The 20,239-nt window shown below is 42.8% G+C and overlaps 1 protein-coding gene across 2 annotated transcripts in view; it reads left to right on the top strand.

Annotated features, from left to right (window-relative positions):
• The first annotated feature begins 2,194 nt into the window (after nucleotides 1-2,194).
• Nucleotides 2,195-20,239, top strand: part of LOC107511276 (adhesion G protein-coupled receptor E4) — a 40,091-nt gene continuing 22,046 nt past the window's right edge. Inside the window, exons 1-3 of one of the 2 annotated variants that reach the window (XM_016145542.2) lie at nucleotides 2,195-2,227; nucleotides 12,383-12,482; nucleotides 19,215-19,265. In XM_016145542.2, coding sequence (XP_016001028.1) covers nucleotides 12,452-12,482; nucleotides 19,215-19,265 — 82 coding nt within the window. In that variant the 5' untranslated portion in view covers nucleotides 2,195-2,227; nucleotides 12,383-12,451. Of the gene's footprint in view, nucleotides 2,228-12,363; nucleotides 12,483-19,214; nucleotides 19,266-20,239 lie in introns of those variants that run through there. The other variant, XM_036234016.1, reaches the window with a different exon arrangement.

The raw sequence follows: 20,239 nt of genomic DNA, 5'->3' as shown, positions 1-20,239 counted from the left end.
CCTCTAAATCCACGCAGATGTCTGCCTAGAGTGCTGACATCTTTGAGTATAACTAAGGATTTTCTTGGCCTCTGGCTTCCAGCTGGTTTTGGCCAATGGGAAACACCAACGAGATATTAGAAGAAGAGAAGAGAGTGAGATCAGAGTATTCGTTTTCTTGGCGCCGTCCCTGTGGGCCGCCTTGCGTGAAGTCCACAGCCCCATGATCCGGTACTCCAGGTCTTATTAATTTACAGTTTCTTACTTTTTGTCCATTCTGTTGTTTTCTCAATAGCGTTGCATGTAATTCCTAAACATCTGTAGCCTATCCTGTGATTTCATTTCTACATAAAATAAAAAGAAAGTTTAAAAAGTTTCGATTATGAAATTTTTTGGAATTAACGTACATATATTTTTGCATGAATTGCAACACGCCCTGCTCTTCCCACCAGCATTTTGCTTATTGTGGTAACTACATGATCACCACAGGCCAATAGCCAGTGTCATCTGAATTTCTCGGAAAATGACATCAAGCAAAGCCCACGGGTAAGGGATAGAATTTCGCCCCAATCCAAACAAGTCAACCAAGTTCCTTGTTTAAGCCTGTGTAAGATCAATCATGTATTCATTATTTCTTTATTCTTTATTGAGATGAAAGTCACAGAGCACGAAATTCACCATCTTAACCGTTTTAAAGTGTGCAACAGAGTGGCTGTGAGAACAGTCAAAATGTGCCATCATGACTTTAGTGTTTATTTAAAATTAAAAAATGAAAACCACTTTTATTTATTTAAAATTAAAAAATAATAACCACTTTTATTTATTTAAAATTAAAAAAATAATACCATCGAAGTTATTAGGGTAACCCAAGTTCTATAAGTTTCGGGTGCCTAAGATTATGATTCGACGTCTGTGAGTTCTGTTGCTCCCCCTCCCCCCCCGGAAGTCTGGTCCCCGTCTACCGACCACCACGTGTTTGCCCCCCTTTACCGCTCACCCTCTCTCCGCCCTCTTCCCTCTTTGGGAACCGTCATTCTGTTGCCTGTATCTATGAGTTTATTTTTGTTGGTTTTATTAGTTTGTTATTATTATTATTATTTTTTTGTTATCTTCCACCTGTGAACGAAATCATAGAGTTCCTGTTCTTGTCCGTCTGACTTATTTCACTGAGCGCGATGTTCTCCAGAGCCATCCATGTGGCTGCCGATGGCAATATTTCGTATTTTTTTTTTTTTAATGGCTGAGTAGCATTCCATTGTGTGCATTTACCACATCTTGATCCCATCATCCATGAACGGACATTTAGGTTGTTTCCAATTCTTGGCTTTTATAAATAACGCTGCAGTGAACACGGGGGTGCGCATATCTTTAAGAATACATATTTTTGTATTTTTTTGGGGGGAGAGGAATTGCTAGGTTGTGTGGTAGTTCTATTCTTCACTTTTTGGGAAACGTCCATACTGCTTTACATAGTGGCTACACTAATTTACATCCAGTGGGCTCATGTGTTAAACCAACTCAGGCACAAAGGACGTTTGACTTCAAAGGGTTGTTTGAAACAAAAGTGACCGCGTATTCTAAAGGCAAGAGTCAGCTGGTTTCCAGTGAGCCAGCAGGTGAGAAAAGACATGTGTGCACTGCTTACGAGCACCATTTCGGCATCGATTCTAGGCTACCGTCCTGATATGGTGCAGATACTGGGCTCTGCTTGATTCTCGTGTCCTGGTCTGACCGGGCGGAACAGCTCCACCGTATTTCCAGCCAATCCTCCTGTGGAATGCCGCCATTTATTGGAATACAATAATAGCGAACTGAGTAATAAGTACGTGGATGCACAGACTCGTTTCCACACTCTGGCCTTCGACTCTTTCACTGAGAAGTTCACCAACCTAAAGGAGCATCCTTCAGGTTGGATCGTTTTCTTGGTGTATGTGGAAGTTGGTTCCACTCGCTACTACCTGGTTTTGCCCGTTGGACACCATCACCATTTCCAAGTTCATTTTCTGAGGCACTTTAATATGGTCCATCCCGACAACGTACTACTTAAATGACTGAAATGAAAAGAGAACTAATGGACTATGCATTATGCAAACTCCCCAACTAACACCCCCAGCCGTCTCCTCTACCCACAAGAATCTTTGAGAAACTAGAGCTCAAGAGGACGAGTGATATGCTTCCTTTTTTTTTTTTTTTTTAGCTCTAAGAAGCTGCCAGACTGAGTGATACGCAAGAACTTTTCATTTCGTGGGTAAGTAGGAACCTGTTTGGTATCTTTCTATAGAAAATAAATGTTTCTTGTGTGATATTTGGTCTAGAAAAATGTTTTGGTACTGGGGAAAAATTCAAGGAGACATTACCTGTCTCGTTGCTTTATTTCTTGAAAGCTGCTGTAGGGGCATCTGTCTCATGTTTCTGCGCCTGCTTCTGCCTGGGTAAGGATTGTGTGTATTAGATGGTCGTGTGAAAAAATCTGAGTTGCTTTAACACACTCCAAAGAGACGACGAGTTGTGAATTCATGAGCTTCAGGCAAACTAAAATAAGAAAGACGCGAGACGCGCAGTCTGACTCAGATGTAGCAGATAACCAATTAGTTATTAAAAATGAGAAGACAGGATCTAAAAGTATGAGTGAGTTTATTGAGCCCCATGGGGAATTACTTAGCTTTTTCATACTTCACACACCTCACCTCCATAAGAAACACACCAGCACGGTTCATGCCAGGCTTACAGTGAAAGGCTTGTGTATTTTGTTTATGGCCAAAGTAACTCTAGGCTGGTGTTTTCTCGGCCACTTACTTGTGACCCAGTGTTGGAGCTGGGGTCATGCAACCAACTTACTGGGTTCCAACTAGCATTTTAAAAGGAATTAAAGGACTAGAGCTGTGAAATATTGGATGCTGCCTATGGTGAATATTGATTTGTGAAACTTGGTTCATTTCTATTTCTTTCTCTCTCTGTCTCTCTGGCGTAAAATGTATTTCTTACAGTAGGTCATGGCCAGAATTCTCTGCACATTAGCCTTGATGTGTATGTGAAATCAGCCAGGGACAGAAGGAAAAATACGGTATGAGCTCGCGTATCTGCGGAAGCTACGGTAGCGAAACTCGTAGAAGCAGAGAGTAGAATGGTGGGTGCCAGAGCCTAGGTTGTGGGGAGAAAAAAAAAAACAAAACAAGAGGCAATGGCTAGAAGGTATAGAGTTTCGATTATGCGAGATGCATAAGTTCTGGAGAGCTACTATACAGCACAGTGCCTGTACACAACAATACTGCATTGTGTACTTAGAATTTGCCAAGGGGATAGATCTTATGTGGTATGTTCTTAACACACACACACACACACACGCACACACGCACACACACACAATTCTCAAAAAGGGGACGGGAGGAACCTTTGAGGGGCAATGGACATGCTCATGGCTTTGATGGGAGGGATGGTTTCGCAGAGGGATATTTATCTCCAAACTCATCAAGTTGTGTCCATTAAATATGCACAGCTTTTTGCATGCTAACCATACCTCATTAAAGTGGTTAACCCTTCCCCACAGAACAAAGCCAGCATTGCTGGAGGTCTCAGCTGTTCTGAAAGACATTACCTACACTTTCACATAAAAGACTCCCTTACGCTGGTTTCGAGTGAGGCCTGAGAGAAAGAATGGTTCTTCTCTAGACAGGGTTCCTCACGCTGGGAATTGCCACGGTCTATGTCGGAGCAAGTTTTTGGGAAGGAAAGAGAAAAAGGACCCCAAAAGGGAAACAATTGTTGAGAGAAGAGAAGGCACCTGGGAAGTTACCGAGTATAATTCCTTGAACATGAGACGGAATTTGATCTTCAATCGGGAAGTATTGTCTCCTGCAGAGGCTGCAAGCTGGGGGCCCACTGGTTCTGCATTTAAGGAAAAAGTGGATTTGAATGTCTTTAGGTAGAGCCCATGGTCTTCAGTTCTCCGTAGTCCCTATTGCCCCCCTCAAATGGCCTCACTTATTTATAATCCATGATTAGCTCCTGGGAAGCGTTGAGATTCAAGGTCTTGGTGAGACAATGGCGTTGGGTTCAGACCGACTTTGTCCAAATCTTAGTTTGGCATTTTTATAGCAGCATAACTTTGAGTAAGTGATGAATCTCTTTGAGTCTCAATTTCTTCATCTGAGAAGTGGAGGATCGTGACAGGATCTACATCATAGCTTCGTTGTGAGCTTTCAGCGAGCTGAGTGTCGAAGCTTCCAGTAAGCTCTCGGCCTGTCGTAGAAATTTCATGAATGTTTTTAGGAAAGGGAAGAGCTAGGAGAAGCATCCACAGCAGAATTTGATTCACGAGCTCGATGTCACTGCATGATGTGTGACCGGCCTGTTCAGGGCCACCAGGAACGAGGGACTTTCTGGAATGGGCCGCCTTCGACCACGTCTTTGGCCCTGTGGAGCCTTCACAGGACCTTGTTAATTCTCTCCTCGACCAGGTGCTGGATCAGTCTTTAGCACGAAAAGCCACGGTTATAATTGGCGTCATGGAAGGGGCAGGAGAGGTGTCCGTGACCACTGCTGTCACTACCGCCATCCTCACGCCCACCACCATCACCACCATCACTGCTGTCACCAAAGCCACTCCCTCCGCCGGCACTATGACCGCGCACGCCATACGCGTCCGCCAGTGCCATCGTCACCGTCATGGCCACGTCCACATAAGAATGTGCAGACCCGCAGGGAATTTTTAGAGGAGTTTATGTGGACCAAACAGAGGACGTGTCTGGAAGCGAGATCTCAACAGACTGGCTTCCCAGAACGACAGTTTGCAGTGTCTTTTATACATTTAAAATTAAAAAGGGAACGGAAGGACGATTACGAGAACCTGGTAAGCAAGGCAGGGATGGCTATGTAATCGGATTTCAGGATAGTTAACAAGATTACGGGCTCTCCTGAGGGTGATTATGCTTCCGAGCAGTCTGAAAAAGCAGCATTTCAAAGGTGTGTTAACCTAGATGTACACCAACGGTAGACAGGGCTTACTTAAGGTGAAGACAAACCTGTTATAGGCCTGGGGTACGACTACGCACCACGAATCACACAGTTAGGAGGTTATGATCAAGTCGCCCTGTGCGGTCGCTTTTGGTTAGATTTATTACAGAGCCCCCTTGTGTGCGATGCCCGCCCCCCACCACCCCCCCAGCCACCATTATCACCTTCACCGCCATTTCCGGTATTGTCACCACCACTGGCGTGACAACCTGTCCTCCTCACAGGTCCCTTTCCTGAGCACCTGCCGTGCGCCGGGCAGGGGCCACGTGCTAGGAGTGGATGTCTCACGGAGTGAGCACCACGACCCTATTGGGGGTATTCTTTTTCTTAGCTCGGTTTTACCGATGAGAAAACTAAAGCTCAGAGGGAAAGTGGCCGCCCCAGAGTCACTGACCTGGCCACTGCGGACTGCGATTCAAACGCAGGTGGTCCTGGGGTTGATGTCCGCTAACTGCCTGTGGCCGGCACCTGATGGTGGACGAGACCCTAAAAGAGAACCGCTCCACGGGCAGGCCCCAAAGGGCTTCAGACGCAAAGACAAAGCAGAACAGGTATCCCAGAGGAGGGGTGGAGCCGATTGGAAAAATATATACTTTGTTTAGCCGTTTCGTTTCCTCTTCTATTAAAACATTTCATTGCTATGATTTTCTTATTGCTAAAATAACGTATCCAATTTAGAATTAGTTAAATTTAAAATCGCCGCAAATGGCGTTCCTTTGACACTTTGAATTCCCTTATACGTGATACGCTGTACTCTGCTCTATTACCTGCTTTTATCTGGATGCTGTATCACGACTGCTTTCCACGTTACTTCGATAGCCTCCTCCGGCGCTATTTTATTTATAATACTGGATTATTCGCATTGCGCGTATTTAAATGCTGCCTTTCTTTCTGCTGACATTTTCTGAAACCATTCCTTCCAAATCTCGCGCTGTATCTTCCCTGTTCGTGTCTTTATCATCGCTTTCGGGGTGGCTTCACTGATTTCTGGGCGGTATTACCTTTGCTAACGTGCGCTGCCTCGGCGTGACTCGACAACAGTATTTCTTGGACTTAAAGAGATGCTCATCTGGCAAACGCTGCTGCATTGTTTTTTAAAGTCTCCTTTGAAAGGCTCATTCATACAGAGGTCTAGTCCCTCCCTCAGTTCCTACTCTGGAGCAACTTCTAAAGAGCGTGGGTAGAATGCAAGCACCCGCTTTATGTCATCGGGAGTAAATAAAAGTTTCTGCTCAGATCTTCGGCCTTAACAAATGTTAGGTTACCAGGAAAAAAAAAAAGGAGTGATATCTGTTTTGAATATGAAATACCTTCACTTGGTTCAAAATTCAAATTTCGAAAGGGTGACATGTGAGGTCTCCTTGCTCCTGGAGACACTTTTATCTTTAGCCACTCAGTTTTCTGTGAATTTCTTAAGCATTTTCCAGAAATCTTTTTGGCAAATACAAACTCGTAAGACACATATACGTGCATTTGATGCATTCGTGTGTTCACGCACACACACATGCGTAATCATGTAGAGAATAGCTAACATTTGTGTAAAATAGAGGAGGTAAATGTCTCTGTTATAGAGACATAGTTTAAATATATGTGCACAAATTTCTCATTGTGTATAGTATGTTAGCATTGTGCGTACTTAAATGCTGCCTTATCGCCTCCCCCATTTTACACAAACACTAACGTACAAACTTCTGCCCCTTTATCAACTTGTTCCTCCTGGTCCAAAGCCAGTGCACCCAGCATTTCGAAAGGCCAAAACTCAAAATATGAGAAAGGAAGGGGAAATGGGAGGGGCTGGTTTTGTAAACCTCGAGCAGAAAGCAGAACTCCTCTACTGACTAGCACTGTCTATATGCCAGACTGCGTGCAATCTATTGGCCCGAAGGCCATTGGGACTAAGCAGGCTTGAACGAAATGGAGTCAAAGAGAGGCCCAGCATTTCGCTCTGTTACCATCCCCTGCCCCCAACACCTTTCTTGTCCGTTCTTTAATCTCGAGGGAAATAGAGCAACTGGGTCCAGGTTCAGTTAAGAAGGAGGATTACCTTGTAAGGTGGAGTCCGATTTGTGTGCCCATCGTTCCCTCTTATCTGCTCTTATGATCTCACAGGCCCACCTCATCCATCTTCGAGGGGCGTTGTGGGTGTTTAGGGGCGTTGTGGGTGTTTAATTTACTAGCAGAGGCCACGGCGACAATAGAAGCAGGTATAGGCCGGGATACCTGTATGTTAATGTGAGATGAAGGATAAAGAGTAGCTTTTGTTTTCATGTCCCCCAGGGCTAAAAGCGTGACGAGTTGGCCACTGTGCAAACACTTCTCGGTTCACCTAGCAAGTAGTCTAACGTGACCCTACTGTCTGAGGCCCCATGAGCGAAGGACTCTAAGGTGGTCTCCTGGAGTCTTAGAGCTTGAGCAGTAGCACGGGCCAAATGGCTGACTGTAGGAGTTAAATTCCATGCCATCAACATTTGATAACATTTATGAAAACAAAAGAAAAAAAAAAGGTTCATGATCAGAGCAAGTTATAAACCAGTTTCTGAGTCTGTAAGGCTGTCAGTCAAGACGATTTCTAGATGTAAGCTCAGAGCTTCACTTACGACATGGATGTGTCTCGAGATTATGATGCTAAGCGAAATAAGTCAGATGGAAAAAGCTGAGAACCATATGATTTCACTTATATATGGGATCTAAATCTGAAAGCAACAAGCAAACAAGACACACAAAAAGAGACTCATGGACATGGCCAGCAGTTTAGTGGTTACCAGGGAAGGGGGGAGGTAGCTAAGGATAAGGAGGTCAAATCTATGGTGGTGGGAAAAAATTTAACTTTGAGCGGTAAACTCGCAATGCAATCAAGGTACAGATGATGTATTATAGAATTGTACACTTGAAATCTACATGATTTTATTGACCGATGTCACCGCAATAAATTTAATACAAAAATAAAGCCAAGATAAAATAGACAGTGACAATCTGATAGATTCTCTTGGTCTGTGGTCTCGGTATCTCTGATGATGTCAGAGAAACTTTCTGTGGCTCGCACAGCCTCAGTCACTGAGATGACTTAAGCATGACCTGTCGTGATGATTTCTCTCAAGTTTATGCCATGTTGTCTAGCTGCAATTTGTAATTACAAGGCTCAGGGGAAAAAAAAAAGAACAAAGCAGTTTTAGTCCTTAATAATTCCAAGTCAAAGGATAGGAGAAAAGTGAAATGTAAGTTTGGAGGGTTACAGCCAAATATTTAAGAAAAATGAAAAAATTCAGGATCCAGTCCAGTTAAAAAGTAACTTTAATGACAATGAACTGAACTAGAATCTAATATCCACAGGTGTGTACTATAGTTTCTATTGAAACACAATTTTATCTCTAAAATCACCCTCATTTTTATCAAAAGTAGTCAAATTAAGACTAATTTACTACATGTCTACTTTCGATAAATCTGGCCTGATTATTTGATTCTTGTTTATCCTCATCCTTTGCCCGCCTTGTCTGAGTCCAGTTATTCTTTAGAGTTCTATAAATCTTTGTCTAGTGTAAGGTTTCTGACAATTTTTTTTCTCAGAAACCTGTACTTTAGAATAAGTCAGAGTCCTCTCCATGGATCTATAATATGAAACACTTAGCAAAAGCATCAGGCCAGTGAGATTTAGAAAAGAGCTATTAAAGGTATGTTTTAGCAAGGCAAAGCACGCCCCCAAGGTGCACGTGGTTTTAGAGGTGAGAGCTGTGACTGAGCGCTGTATTAACAACCACAATAACCAACACAAAAGGACCCAGAAGTGTGAACGTCCGCATTATGTTAGGGCCCTGACGGGTGGTTCCAAAGACATTCCTAGGTGATTGGCAAGGGAGGTCATTTCGAAGGACATTTAGCTGCTATATAACTCTTTGCCTAGTGTGCATGTGTGTACCTAGAAACCTATCACCATTGTGGGGTTCTTTGGGTGGTCTCTAGGCCGGGCCCCTATGACTAAGCTACCTAACAATTTGATTAAATTAGATCATAAGTCATTAAAAAGCAATACTTAATTATCTGCTTAACCGAAGTGGCAATAGAACATTTTAATCACGAATAAAGAAACTTACGTAACTAACTATTAGCAAAACTTAGTTCTTACTATTGAGGAGACTCAGTTTTCTTAAGTAATTAAGGGACCTGATTAAGACAACATAAAACACAGAAAATTATTTTGATAAAACAGAATCTTTGCTTTCTAGACAGAAAATTTTTTCACAATAGCAGTAGCAGGCCAGTAGTTCAAGAAACGTTGTCCTTTTTAGCAGAGAGAAAACCCAACTCTAATTTTGCGTTACCTTACTTTTGAGTTCAGTTATTCCATTAATTTTAATCTTAATAAGTTTGGCCTCATACAAAACTCTTTCTTGTAATTATTTAGATATTTAATAAATACCCATGATTGAATTTAGCTAACAAAACTTTATTTTTATTTATTTTTAAAGGCAATGAATTTATTCATTCATTTATTAGTCTAACAGTTCTGCCCTGTATTTCTTAGTCACCATTATAAAATAGCCTATTATAACATTTATTGCACTGCAAGTCAAATTTCATTTCCTACAGACTCAGTGTAGTATAGTACAATAAGTCGACTAATTGGTGTTCAACTTGTCCCCAAAGCCAACACTATGCAGTAGGTTCTACAGTCATTACACAGATCTGGCAAATTCTAGACCAAATCTCAATGTCTAGCTTCATATGTAATCGTTACAGATAGCTGGAAGAATATAGGCATTTGTCTGAATCAGTGCACTAAGAATTCTATAGTCCTTATACCATTTCTCAAATCATGTATTCATCTTTTATAAGAAAAAAATATTGTTAATGAAAATTGTATCTAGCCCATCAACAGTGGATTGAAAAAAGAAGTTATGGTTCACGTACACAATGGAATATATTCAGCCATTAAAAACATGAAATCCTACCATTTACAACAATATGGATGGACCAAGAGGTTATTATGCTGAGTGAAACAAGTCAGCCAGAGAAAGATAAATACCATATGATTTCACTTTTATGCAGAATCTAAGGGACAAAAAGAACAAACTGATCAGAAACAGACTCACCAATATAGAGGACAACCTGGTGATGGCTGGAGGGCGGGGGGTGGGTGGGTTGAGGGGCTGGGAGAAAGGGGTGAAGGGGTTAAAGTTAGTAGTCGATAGATGGTCACGGGGATGGGGAGCACGGCACAGGGAATGCAGTTAGCCCAGGATGTGACTGCCTGCACTGACCTGCTTTTCAGTTAAAAATGTGAATGTTCAGACCGTTCCCTGTGGTTCCTCCCGGTCCCTGAGTTTGCAAGGCCCGCCATGGTGGCCTCCCCTGAGCGTGCCGGGTTTAGTATGTGGCCCCTTTTTCGCTCATTCTGTCAAGGGTGCTCCCTAAGGTGGACTCGAAGGCTGACACAAACAACAGAAGCAAAGGGCGTACGATAACGTTGGAGAGCTCAGAGGTAAACAGGGAGGCTTCAGAGCGTCTGAATTTCAAGGGCGGATTTTCCCTGGAGGAAGGCGGTGTGAGAACGGAGGCTGAGCGCAGGATGGTGAGGCCACGCGTCTGGAGGCGGAGAAGATGGGGGAGGGGAAAAGCAGACACAAACCCCAGACCCCAGAGCGACACCCAAATGGCGCTCGAGACCATAGCTTGAGCACACTGTCCTCATGCCGCCACAGATGCCGAAGGGAAGTTGCAAATTTCACATTCAAATGACCAAATAAGTGAATGCAAACGATCCGATTCCCAAATCAGGTACAAGTCTCACAACTCTTTCCCTCTCCCATAGGCCAGCCCAAACACATGCAAAATCGATCAGCTCAGCCCAAGGGAAAAGCCCAAAGGCAGGGGAGGAGCTGAAGTTCCAGTCCTACGTGCAGGGTGAAATCACCCCACTTCCAAACCTAGCCTGTCTGCGCTCGGGCACAGAACTGCAGACAAACAAGTGGGTACGGTTTAGCAGTCCTGATCCTGCTCCCGGGCGGCAGGCCCCTGAATGCAGACGGCTCTGTCCCCGAGAGGAAGCTGACACGAAGAGGGAGAATTCCTGCGCCCCGTGCCAGAGTGACCTACCCCACAGACAAAACCGATGGTAGACCGAGGTCCCAAGACCTTTCCGTACTCCAAAGGAGCGTGTGCCAAGGGCAGCCAGCGCCCGCCGGGGGAAAGTCCCTCCTGAGTCCCCATGTGGCCTGAGCAGCCGCTCGGGGCTCGTGGAGGGGAACCCCGGCCAGCGTCGGTCTCCCACAGGCACTAGCTCCTGGCCAGGGCTTGCCAAGTTGTTACCGGTCCAAAGCCTGTGTGCTCATTGCTTCGAAAGACCAAAATTCAAAACGTTAGGAAAAGTTTGTTGATCAGTTGAGAAGGTGGGAGCCCTATAGAACCTCAAATCCATCTTACAAAAGTAAAGAGTTCAGGCTTTTTTTTTTTTTTTTTTTTTAATGGCCAAGGAAGGGTACATGGGAAGGGCGGTTTTTGTAAATTTGCATGTCTGCAAGGAAGGCTAGGCAGAAGCCCTTAGCTTGAGGGTCAAAGCAGGCTTGCGCAAGATGGAGTCCAGCATCTCATGCTGCTACATATCTACTTAACAGTGCACCTCTAAGACAATCTCTTCTCTCTCTCTTTATACATAAACAATGTAGCGATGATAACATCATGACCCCCACAGACCCTTAACCCAGCTTTAAAAATGACCACCTCCCTGGCCAGTCTCATTTCATTAATCTCATACATTCTACACATCACATTACTTCACCTGCAAAAATTTTAGTACATTTCTCTAAAAGATCAGGACTCTTTAAACATAGCCCTTATATCATACTTCTAGCTTCCTTTTGGACCTGACATCTGAGTTGACAAGAGAGGAAACCGAGTGAATTATCAAACCTATAAAAAATGAATAATCATTCTTTAATGTTACTACAGCTCTAGGCTTTAACCTATTAAAAATGATTCGTTTGATTTGGGGTCCAGTAAGACACTGCCATTTGTTGATATGTTTCCAAGTCTCTTCAATCTAGGTACCTTATGTGTTTTTTACCTTAAAAAAACATTTTTTTTTGAGTGAAAAAAGTGGTTAGTTTGTCCTGTGTAGTTTCCCACAGTCTGGATGTTGCCGATTGCAATAGATCAGGATGTTAAATTCCAGCAGAATAGTCCATCGGGTGTATCATGCATTCCCCATTTATTGGATTGCAAGTGTGTTTCTTATAAGCTATTCTGCTGTGATCATTCTCTCAGGATCCTTTCCTTGAGAAAATTTCCCAAAGAGCGAAACTGTTGGGTCAAAAGATAGGTAGAAATAAAGGGACTTTGATAAATATTGGCCACCTGTCTTCTAAACATTGTGACCATCAGAACTTGATTTTCGTAGGGCTTATTCATTCGAGGACCCCTTGCCGCATCCTGCTGGAGAGATCATCCTTCTTGGTATCTCAGTGCTATGGGAAGCAGGTGCCTGCCCCTGCTCTCAGGTAAGTAGAACAAAGAATCCCCCGGCCTTCTCCCCATGGCCCTATATGCTAGCTTTCATTCCTTCCCCCAGATTTGGCTCTTTGTCCAGGAATGACTGTGTGCGTGCTTGTCTTATTAGAAACTCTTGAGTCTCTTAGTCATTCTCCGCCAAAGCAGAACTGAGATGAAGACTTGGGTGTAAGGACTTCCTTTGGGGGCAGATCCCAGGAGGCACATGGGAGGGAGCGAGAGCTATCAGAGAGGAAAGAGAGAAGAGCAAAGGAAGGGTGTGCGAGTGAGAAGTTACCCCTGCAGGTAATTGGCCCTCAATCTGTCGGAGACCCTCCAAGAGGCTTTCTGTTATGTGCCTTCGAAGGGCAATAAGTCTGGGCTATTTATCCTCACTGCTTACCGCTTGACAGCCATGCCTAGAGTAACCCCCTAACACACTTCTGGCTTGCCCCCGACCCCCACAGGCTGCAGAAAAATATCCTTTTACCGAGAGAGACAGTACGTTATATGCATGCATAGGAACCCCCTCTAGGGTAGGACAGTGGAACACATCAAGTATTTGCTACACTGATGACCACCTAGTAGGTCCACGCTCAGAGTACCTTAGCTCAGCATGTCACAACAACCTGGATCTCCCTAATCTTCTGCTACAGATTTTTGAATGTGGATTTCGTATCCAGAGACTTCACTGTATTTGCGTATTGTTTCTGGCAGTGTTCTTGTGGAGTCTTTAGAGAATTATGTCATCTGCAAATAGTGACAGTTTGATTTCTTCGTTTCCTATTTGGATGCCTTTTATATCTTTCTCTTGTCTGATTGCACTGGCTTGGACCTCCAAGGTTATATTGAATAACGGTGGCGATGAAGAACAGCCTTGCCTTGTTTCTGATCTTAGAGAAAAGGTTTTCAGTTTTTCACCATTAAGTATAATGTTGGCTGAGGGTTTGTCATTTATGGCCTTTAATATGTTAAAGGCCTTCTATACCGATTCCTTCTATACCAATTCTGTTAAGTGTTCTGATCATAAATGGATGCTGTATCTTGTCGAAGGCTTTTTCTGCATCTATTGATATGAGCATATGATTCTTATTTTTTAATTTGTTTATGTGGTGAATCACATTAATCGATTTGTGTATGTTGAACCTTCCTTGTGCCTCTGGGTTGAAGCCCATTTGATCGTGGTGTGTAATCTTTTAAATATGTTGCTGTATTTGGTTCACTCTTATGTTATTTAGGATTTTTGCATCTATGCTCATGAAAGATTGATCTGTAGTTGTGTGTGTGTGTTATCTTTACCAGGTTTTGGTATCAGGATGATATTGGCCTCATAAAATAAATTGGGAAGTATTGCCTCCTTTTGATTATTTGGAAGAATTTGAGGAGGATAGGTAGAATTCACTGGTGAAGCCATCTGGTCCTGGACTTTTACTTTTTAATAGGTTTTTGATGATCGTTTCAATTTCCATACAGCTGATCGGTCTATTTAGATTTTTCAGTTCTTCTTGACTCAATCTAGGATGATTGTATTTTTCTAAGTACTGGTCCATTTCTTTTAGGTTATTAAATTTGGCGTTATATATTTTTCATAGTATTCTTGTATGATTCTTTGTATTTCTGCAATATCAGTCTTAATTTCTCCTCTTTCATCCCTGACTTTGTTTATTTGTGTCCTTTCTCTTTTTTCTTTAGTGAGTCTAGCCAGAGGTTTGTCAATTTTAATAATCTTCTTGAAGAACCAGCTCTTTGTCGCATTTATTTTTTTGTTTGTTTGTTTTTTCATTTTCAATTTTATTTATTTCTGCTCTAATTTCGATGATTTCTTTCCTTCTGCTGACTTTAGGCTCCATCTGTTCTTCCTTTTAATGTTTTTAAGATGAAGCATTAGAGTGTTTATTCGGGCTCGTTCTTGTTTTTGGAGGTAGGCCTGTAATGATATGAACTTTCCTTTTATGACCATTTTTGCCATGTCCCAAAAGTTTTGATATGTTGTAGTATCATTATCATTCGTTTCCATGTATCTCTTGGTCTCTCTTTTTATTTCTTCTCTGACCTAGTTATTCTTCAGGAGCATGTCGTTTCATCTCCACGTATTTGTGGTTCTTCCTGTTTTCTTTCTGCAGTAGATCTCTAGTTTCTAAGCATTGTGATCAGAGAATATGATCAGTAGGATTTCAACCCTCTTATATATGTTGGGGCTCTCTCTGTGTCCCTGCATGTGGTCGATTCCTGAGAATGTTCCATGTGCACTAGAGAAGAATGTATAAGCAGCTGCTTTGGGATAGAAGGCTCTGTAAATGCCAATTATGTCCAGTTGGTTTAATGTGTCATTTAAAGATGTTATTTCCTCATTGATTTTCTGTTTGGATGATCTGCCCATATCTGACAGTGGGGTATTTAGTTCCCCTACTCTGATAGTGTTTTGGTCGGTTTCTCCCTTTAGTTCTGTTAGTAGGTGCTTTATATATTTTGGGGCTCCTTGATTGGGAGCATAGATTATACGTGTTAAATCTTCTTGGTGCATGATTCCCTTTATTATTATGAAGTGTCCGTCGGTATCCTTCTTTACCTTTTTTATTTGAAAGTCTATTTCATCTGATATTAGTACCACTACTCTCACTTTTGTCCGAATGCCATTTGCTTGAAACATCATTTTCCACCCTATATTTGTCTTTGGAGCTGAGATGTGTCTCCTGGAGGCAGCATAGGGTTGGGTTTTGTTTTTTGATTTAATCTGCAACCCTGTGTCTTTTTATTGGTGAGTTCAGGCCATTTACATTTAGGGTCATTATGGAAATACGAGGTTTTCCTCTAGCCATTTTATCTTTTGCCTTCTGGTAGCTCAGTGTTTCCATTGCTTCCTCGTCCTTGTGTTTCTGTTTTCTTTATTTTGTTTGGCTTTTGTGGGTTTCCCCCTGGTCCTTCTCGTTTTATGTATTTACTTCGATTCTGACTCTTTGGCGTGTGGTTACCGTTATGAATTGTATTTACTTCGATTCTGACTCTGGCGTGTGGTTACCATTATGAATATGTAAAGGATAGTTATAGATATACAGTGGTCCATTTTCTTCTGTGCATGCCTTATCTCTATTCCCCTTTGCTGATTTGGATGTTTGAATCTCCCCTTTTCAGTCATCGTTATCTCAATCTGTTCCTATGTATACTGAACGTTCATCACTATCTCATTATAACAATTCTCTTCTTATTATTTAACTTACAATGCCCTGTTCTTAGTAAGGGTTGTACTCCTCTGCTTCCATTTGCCTGATAGTCACTTTACTCATAATTATGTATATTTTTTTGGTTGTTATTTTGTTTTAGGTGAACTGACTCCTTTCAGTATTGCCTGTAGTGCAATCCTCGTAGTGGAGAAGTCCCTCAATTTTTGTGTTTCTGGAAACGTCTTAATTTCTCCTTCATACCTAAAGGAGAGCTTAGCTGGATAAATTATTCTAGTCTGGAAGTTCGTTTCACTTAATAGCTTACATATTTGATTCCATTCCTTTCTGTCTTGTAAGGTTTGCGCAGAGCAGTCTGAGGATAATCTAATGTGTTTACCTTCATAAATTACCTTTTTTTTTCCTCCCCGGCTGCCTTGAGAATTCTGTCTATGTCATTGATTTTTGATAATTTTAATACAATGTGTCTTGGTGAAGGCCTTTTTGGGTTGAGATAAATCTGTGTTTGTTCACTTCTTGAATTCCAAACTCCAGCTCATTCCGTAGATTTGGGAAATTCTTGTCCACTATTCGTCTGAAAATGCTTTCTAATCCCTGCTCCTTTTCCTCACCTTTGATAATGCCCATTATTCCTATGTTTCCTCTCCTGACGGTATCAGCTAGTTCTTGAATTTCTCTTTCATTATTTTTCATCCTTTGGCTTCTCTGTTCTTTTTTTCTGATTTATTTCTAGATTTCTGTCTTCGATATCGCTGATCCTTTCCTCCATTTGGTCGACTCTATTTCCGAAGCTTGCTATTTCATTTTTCAACGCTTGCAGTGTGTTCTTCATCTCCAGAAGTTTTATTTGGTTCTTTTTGAGTGGTTCGGCCTCCTTGGTCTGCTCATCTAGTTGTTTTTTCAATTCCTGAAATTGTCGATTTGAGTTGTTTTGGATCTCACTGAGTTTTTTCAAAAGTACCATTCTGAATTTTCTGTCATTTAATTGTATATTTCTATGTCTGTAAGCTTATTTTCTGGAGATTTTTCTCTTTCTTTCTGAGATGCCTTGTCACCTTGGTTTTTCATGGTGTTTAATGGGCTATTTCTCCACCAGAGCGTTAATGGCAATGTATTCTGCTTTTTCCAGAAAGATTTATTATATAAAGGTCTCTCTTTAGCTTGTTGCAAAGAAGGTACTTTCCTCTTGGTTTCCAGTAGGTGGCATCTCAACCTCTTGGATCCCTACTTTATATGAAGTTTTAAAAATGCTTTTTAATTTTCTGCTAGATATTTAATCACGCTCACTACCCTCAGTTTTAGTCTCTATCAGTGTTAGCAACAGTTTTGGTAGTGTTTGCTGAGATTCCTTTGGGTCTCTGCAGTGTTCCTTCTTGGAGGGTCTGTGGGGAGGGCCCCTCTGTGCTGGGAGTTGGGGGCTGAAGCCCAGCCTTGGGTTTGCAACCATAGTCAGTAAAAATCAACTATTGTTTCTCTGCCAGCTGCTTCTCTGCTTTCTGCCCTGATGACTGGGCCCTGTAGCCAGCCGGTCATGAGGGAGCTCATAACTTTCCCAGGCTCGGCTGTTCAGGGAACTTGCCGCACCTTCTCGCCTTCTCCTCCTCCTGCAGGGAGCTCTGGTGGCTGGAAGAGGCAGCTTCTTTGTCTCCCAGTCCACTGCCCGACACTCGGGGTTCTGACCTGTGGTAGCTCTTATGCACAGATCCCACACTCAGACTTGCCGGTGTGCAGTTTGGGTGTTTTTTTGTTAAGTTTTAGATGTTCAGCTTATTGTTGTTTCAAGGGGAGAGATCTGGGGACGTCTCTCACTCCGCCATGTTTTTTCTTGTCTGATTTCATCTTCAACTTTAACATGAAGTGCTCTCTGATCTTATTATGGTAGACATTTTTAGGTCATCCTCAAAATAGATCACCCTGAAAACACCCGTATCCGTTCCAAATTTGCCACAGTCTTGGACTCCTGCGATTATGGTCTGTGCTATTCTGATCTCCCCTTATTCCAGAGAAACCCCTGGTTATTACGAGGTTGGGCCTGTGCTGTCCAGTACTGTAGCCACCAGCCATTCGTAGCACTGAACCAGTCGAAATGCAAACTGGATGTCAAAGGCTTAATACATGCAGCAATGTGTACAGTACTATATGCATAATTTGCTTTATATTGATTGTGTGTTAAAATGATGACATCTTGGTTAGAGTGGGCTAAGCAAATTATATTATCGAAATTACTTTCACTTGCTTCTCTTTGCCTTTAAAAACAAGTGGAGCTAGAAGCTAGGTATTGCGCTCGGTGAGACAAGTCAGACAGAGAAAGACAAATACTATATGGGCTCATTTATATGTGGAATACAAAAAAAAAAAAAAGAAACAAATGAATGAACAAAGCAAAATAGAAACAGACCCATAGATTCAAAGAACGAGCTGATGGTTGCCAAAGGGGGGCAGGTGGACGGATGAGACTAAAAAGATGTTTACTAGAAAACTTGAAAGGAACTATGTGGCTTGCATGATATTTCTATCAACCAGTGTGGGGTTAGAGATCTGAACTGGTCAAGCTTGACTGTTGCAAACTTGGCCTTTTGGTGGTAGACTTGGAGGAAAAAATATGAGAAAAAATTGGGACACACAGTTTGTGATATTATGATTTATAATAAGAAATATATGTATTTGATCTTTATGACTGTTTCTGGCACAGAGCTCCTACACCCTTGGAATTTCCTGTGATAAGGCAATAAAGTTGTCTCTTATTATATTAATGAGGTGACTTTTGGAACTCACCTAAGGACGGGGGCTGGCTGGCAGTGGAGACAACCGTGTTGAAACTTGCGGTTTCACTCTCTGATTTCTAGGGAAGGGAAAGGCGCTAGTGGTCGAATTGATCATCAATGGCCATTGCGTTAATGGTGCCTGTGTAATGACGCCTCCATGAAAACACAAAACGATGAAGCTCGGGGAACTTCAGGGTTGGTGACCCCCTGAAGATTTGGGAAGGTGGAGCCCAGAGAGAGTATGGGGGCTCCGTTCTCCTTTCCACACCCACCTGGCTCTGTGCATCCCTTCCACGTGGTGGTTTCTGAGTTGTATTCTTTTACAACACATAGGTGATCTAATAAGGAACATGTTTCTCTGAGTTCCGTGAGCCGCCCTAGCAGATTAATCAAACCCAAGGAGGGGACGATGGAACCTCCAACCCATAGCCCTTAACCTGCGGAATCTGATGCTATCTCTGGGGAGAGTGTCAGAATTGAGTTGAATTGTAGGACACCCAACGGGCATCCGAGAATTTCTTGCTGGTGTGGGAACACCACCCACTCCCCCACCACACACACATGTTAGAATTGGGGGTAGAACCTCTTACAGATGCAATCAGGTATCCTTTCATGCGCCAGTAGTATATGATGCCATTTGAGACCCTTGTGTTTATAGTTTACCTGGGAGAGTCTATAGTGAAGTTAGCCTGTGTATGGCTGGGCAGTGGGAGAAAAAGACTCTACTTTACCCAGGCTTTAGCCAAGTTGAGCCCAGGGTACCCCCCATCTGAACTGTCCCCTTCTCTCCCTCTTCTAGGTTTCAGTGTCCTGCTGGCTCTGTTAGGATCAGAAGCAAAGAATCCTGGAAGTGAGTCTACAACTGCCAAAGGCCAGGGGAAAGGAAATTGGGGACTGGAACCTGCCTCCAGAGGAGGAGAGGAGACCCTTTTAAGGGAGAGAATATTAATCCCCGATGCCTTCTGCCCAGCCCTCGGCGTTCCCAAGGACTGTTCCCCATTCTCCATCATCACCGTTGCCACCTCCATTAGTCAGCTCTTGCATTGCTCCAGGGCTAAGCAAATGGCACACTCCATCTCGTTTAATTCTCATGACATTGCTGCAAAGGTTTTGATATTATCCCCGCTTGACCCCCTAGAGAAATAGCTGGCTCAAGGTCCCACAGCTAGTGGACTCTGGATTCTGCCCTTTCTTTTCCCCAAAACCTGTGTCCCGAGTCCTGTCTGGAGATAGTGTTGCCTTTGTGCTTTATCTTGGGTTGGGTTCACCTAGAGGCAGACCATGAGATTAGGACTTGAAAGTGAGACATTTATATGGGAGGTGATCCCGGGAAGCGCCTGCTGGACGGGGGAAGTCAGGTGGGGCAGCAAGGAGGCAATGGAGGGTTCATTGTCCAGCCGGTTACACGTGGGCAGCGGGAGCTTGGCCCCCGGGGACTGTTAGACTTAATACGAAACATGCATCTTGGAGCTGTTCCTCCTGGTGGGTAAGGAAGCTATTTTCCTCTTATTTATTTATTTTTTTAAAATTGTGGTAAAATATTCATAACAAAATTTATGAACTTATCTATTTGTAAGTGCGTAGTTCAGTGGCATTAAGTACATTCACATTGTTGTACAACCATCACCACCATCCATCCAGAGAACATTTTTCCTCTCGTAAAACGGAAACTCTGTCTCCATTAAACAACAACTCCCCACTTTCTCTCCAACTAGCCCCTGAAAACCACCATTCTGCTTTGCGTTTTATGAATTTGACTACTCTAGGGACCTCATGAGTGGAATCATGTATCATTTGTCCTTTTGTGATGAGCTTAATTTACTT

The sequence above is a fragment of the Rousettus aegyptiacus genome, unplaced genomic scaffold (genome assembly GCF_014176215.1).
Source record: "Rousettus aegyptiacus isolate mRouAeg1 unplaced genomic scaffold, mRouAeg1.p scaffold_m13_p_16, whole genome shotgun sequence".
Taxonomy (NCBI): domain Eukaryota; kingdom Metazoa; phylum Chordata; class Mammalia; order Chiroptera; family Pteropodidae; genus Rousettus; species Rousettus aegyptiacus.
This window is presented reverse-complemented; position numbering and strand designations above follow the sequence as displayed.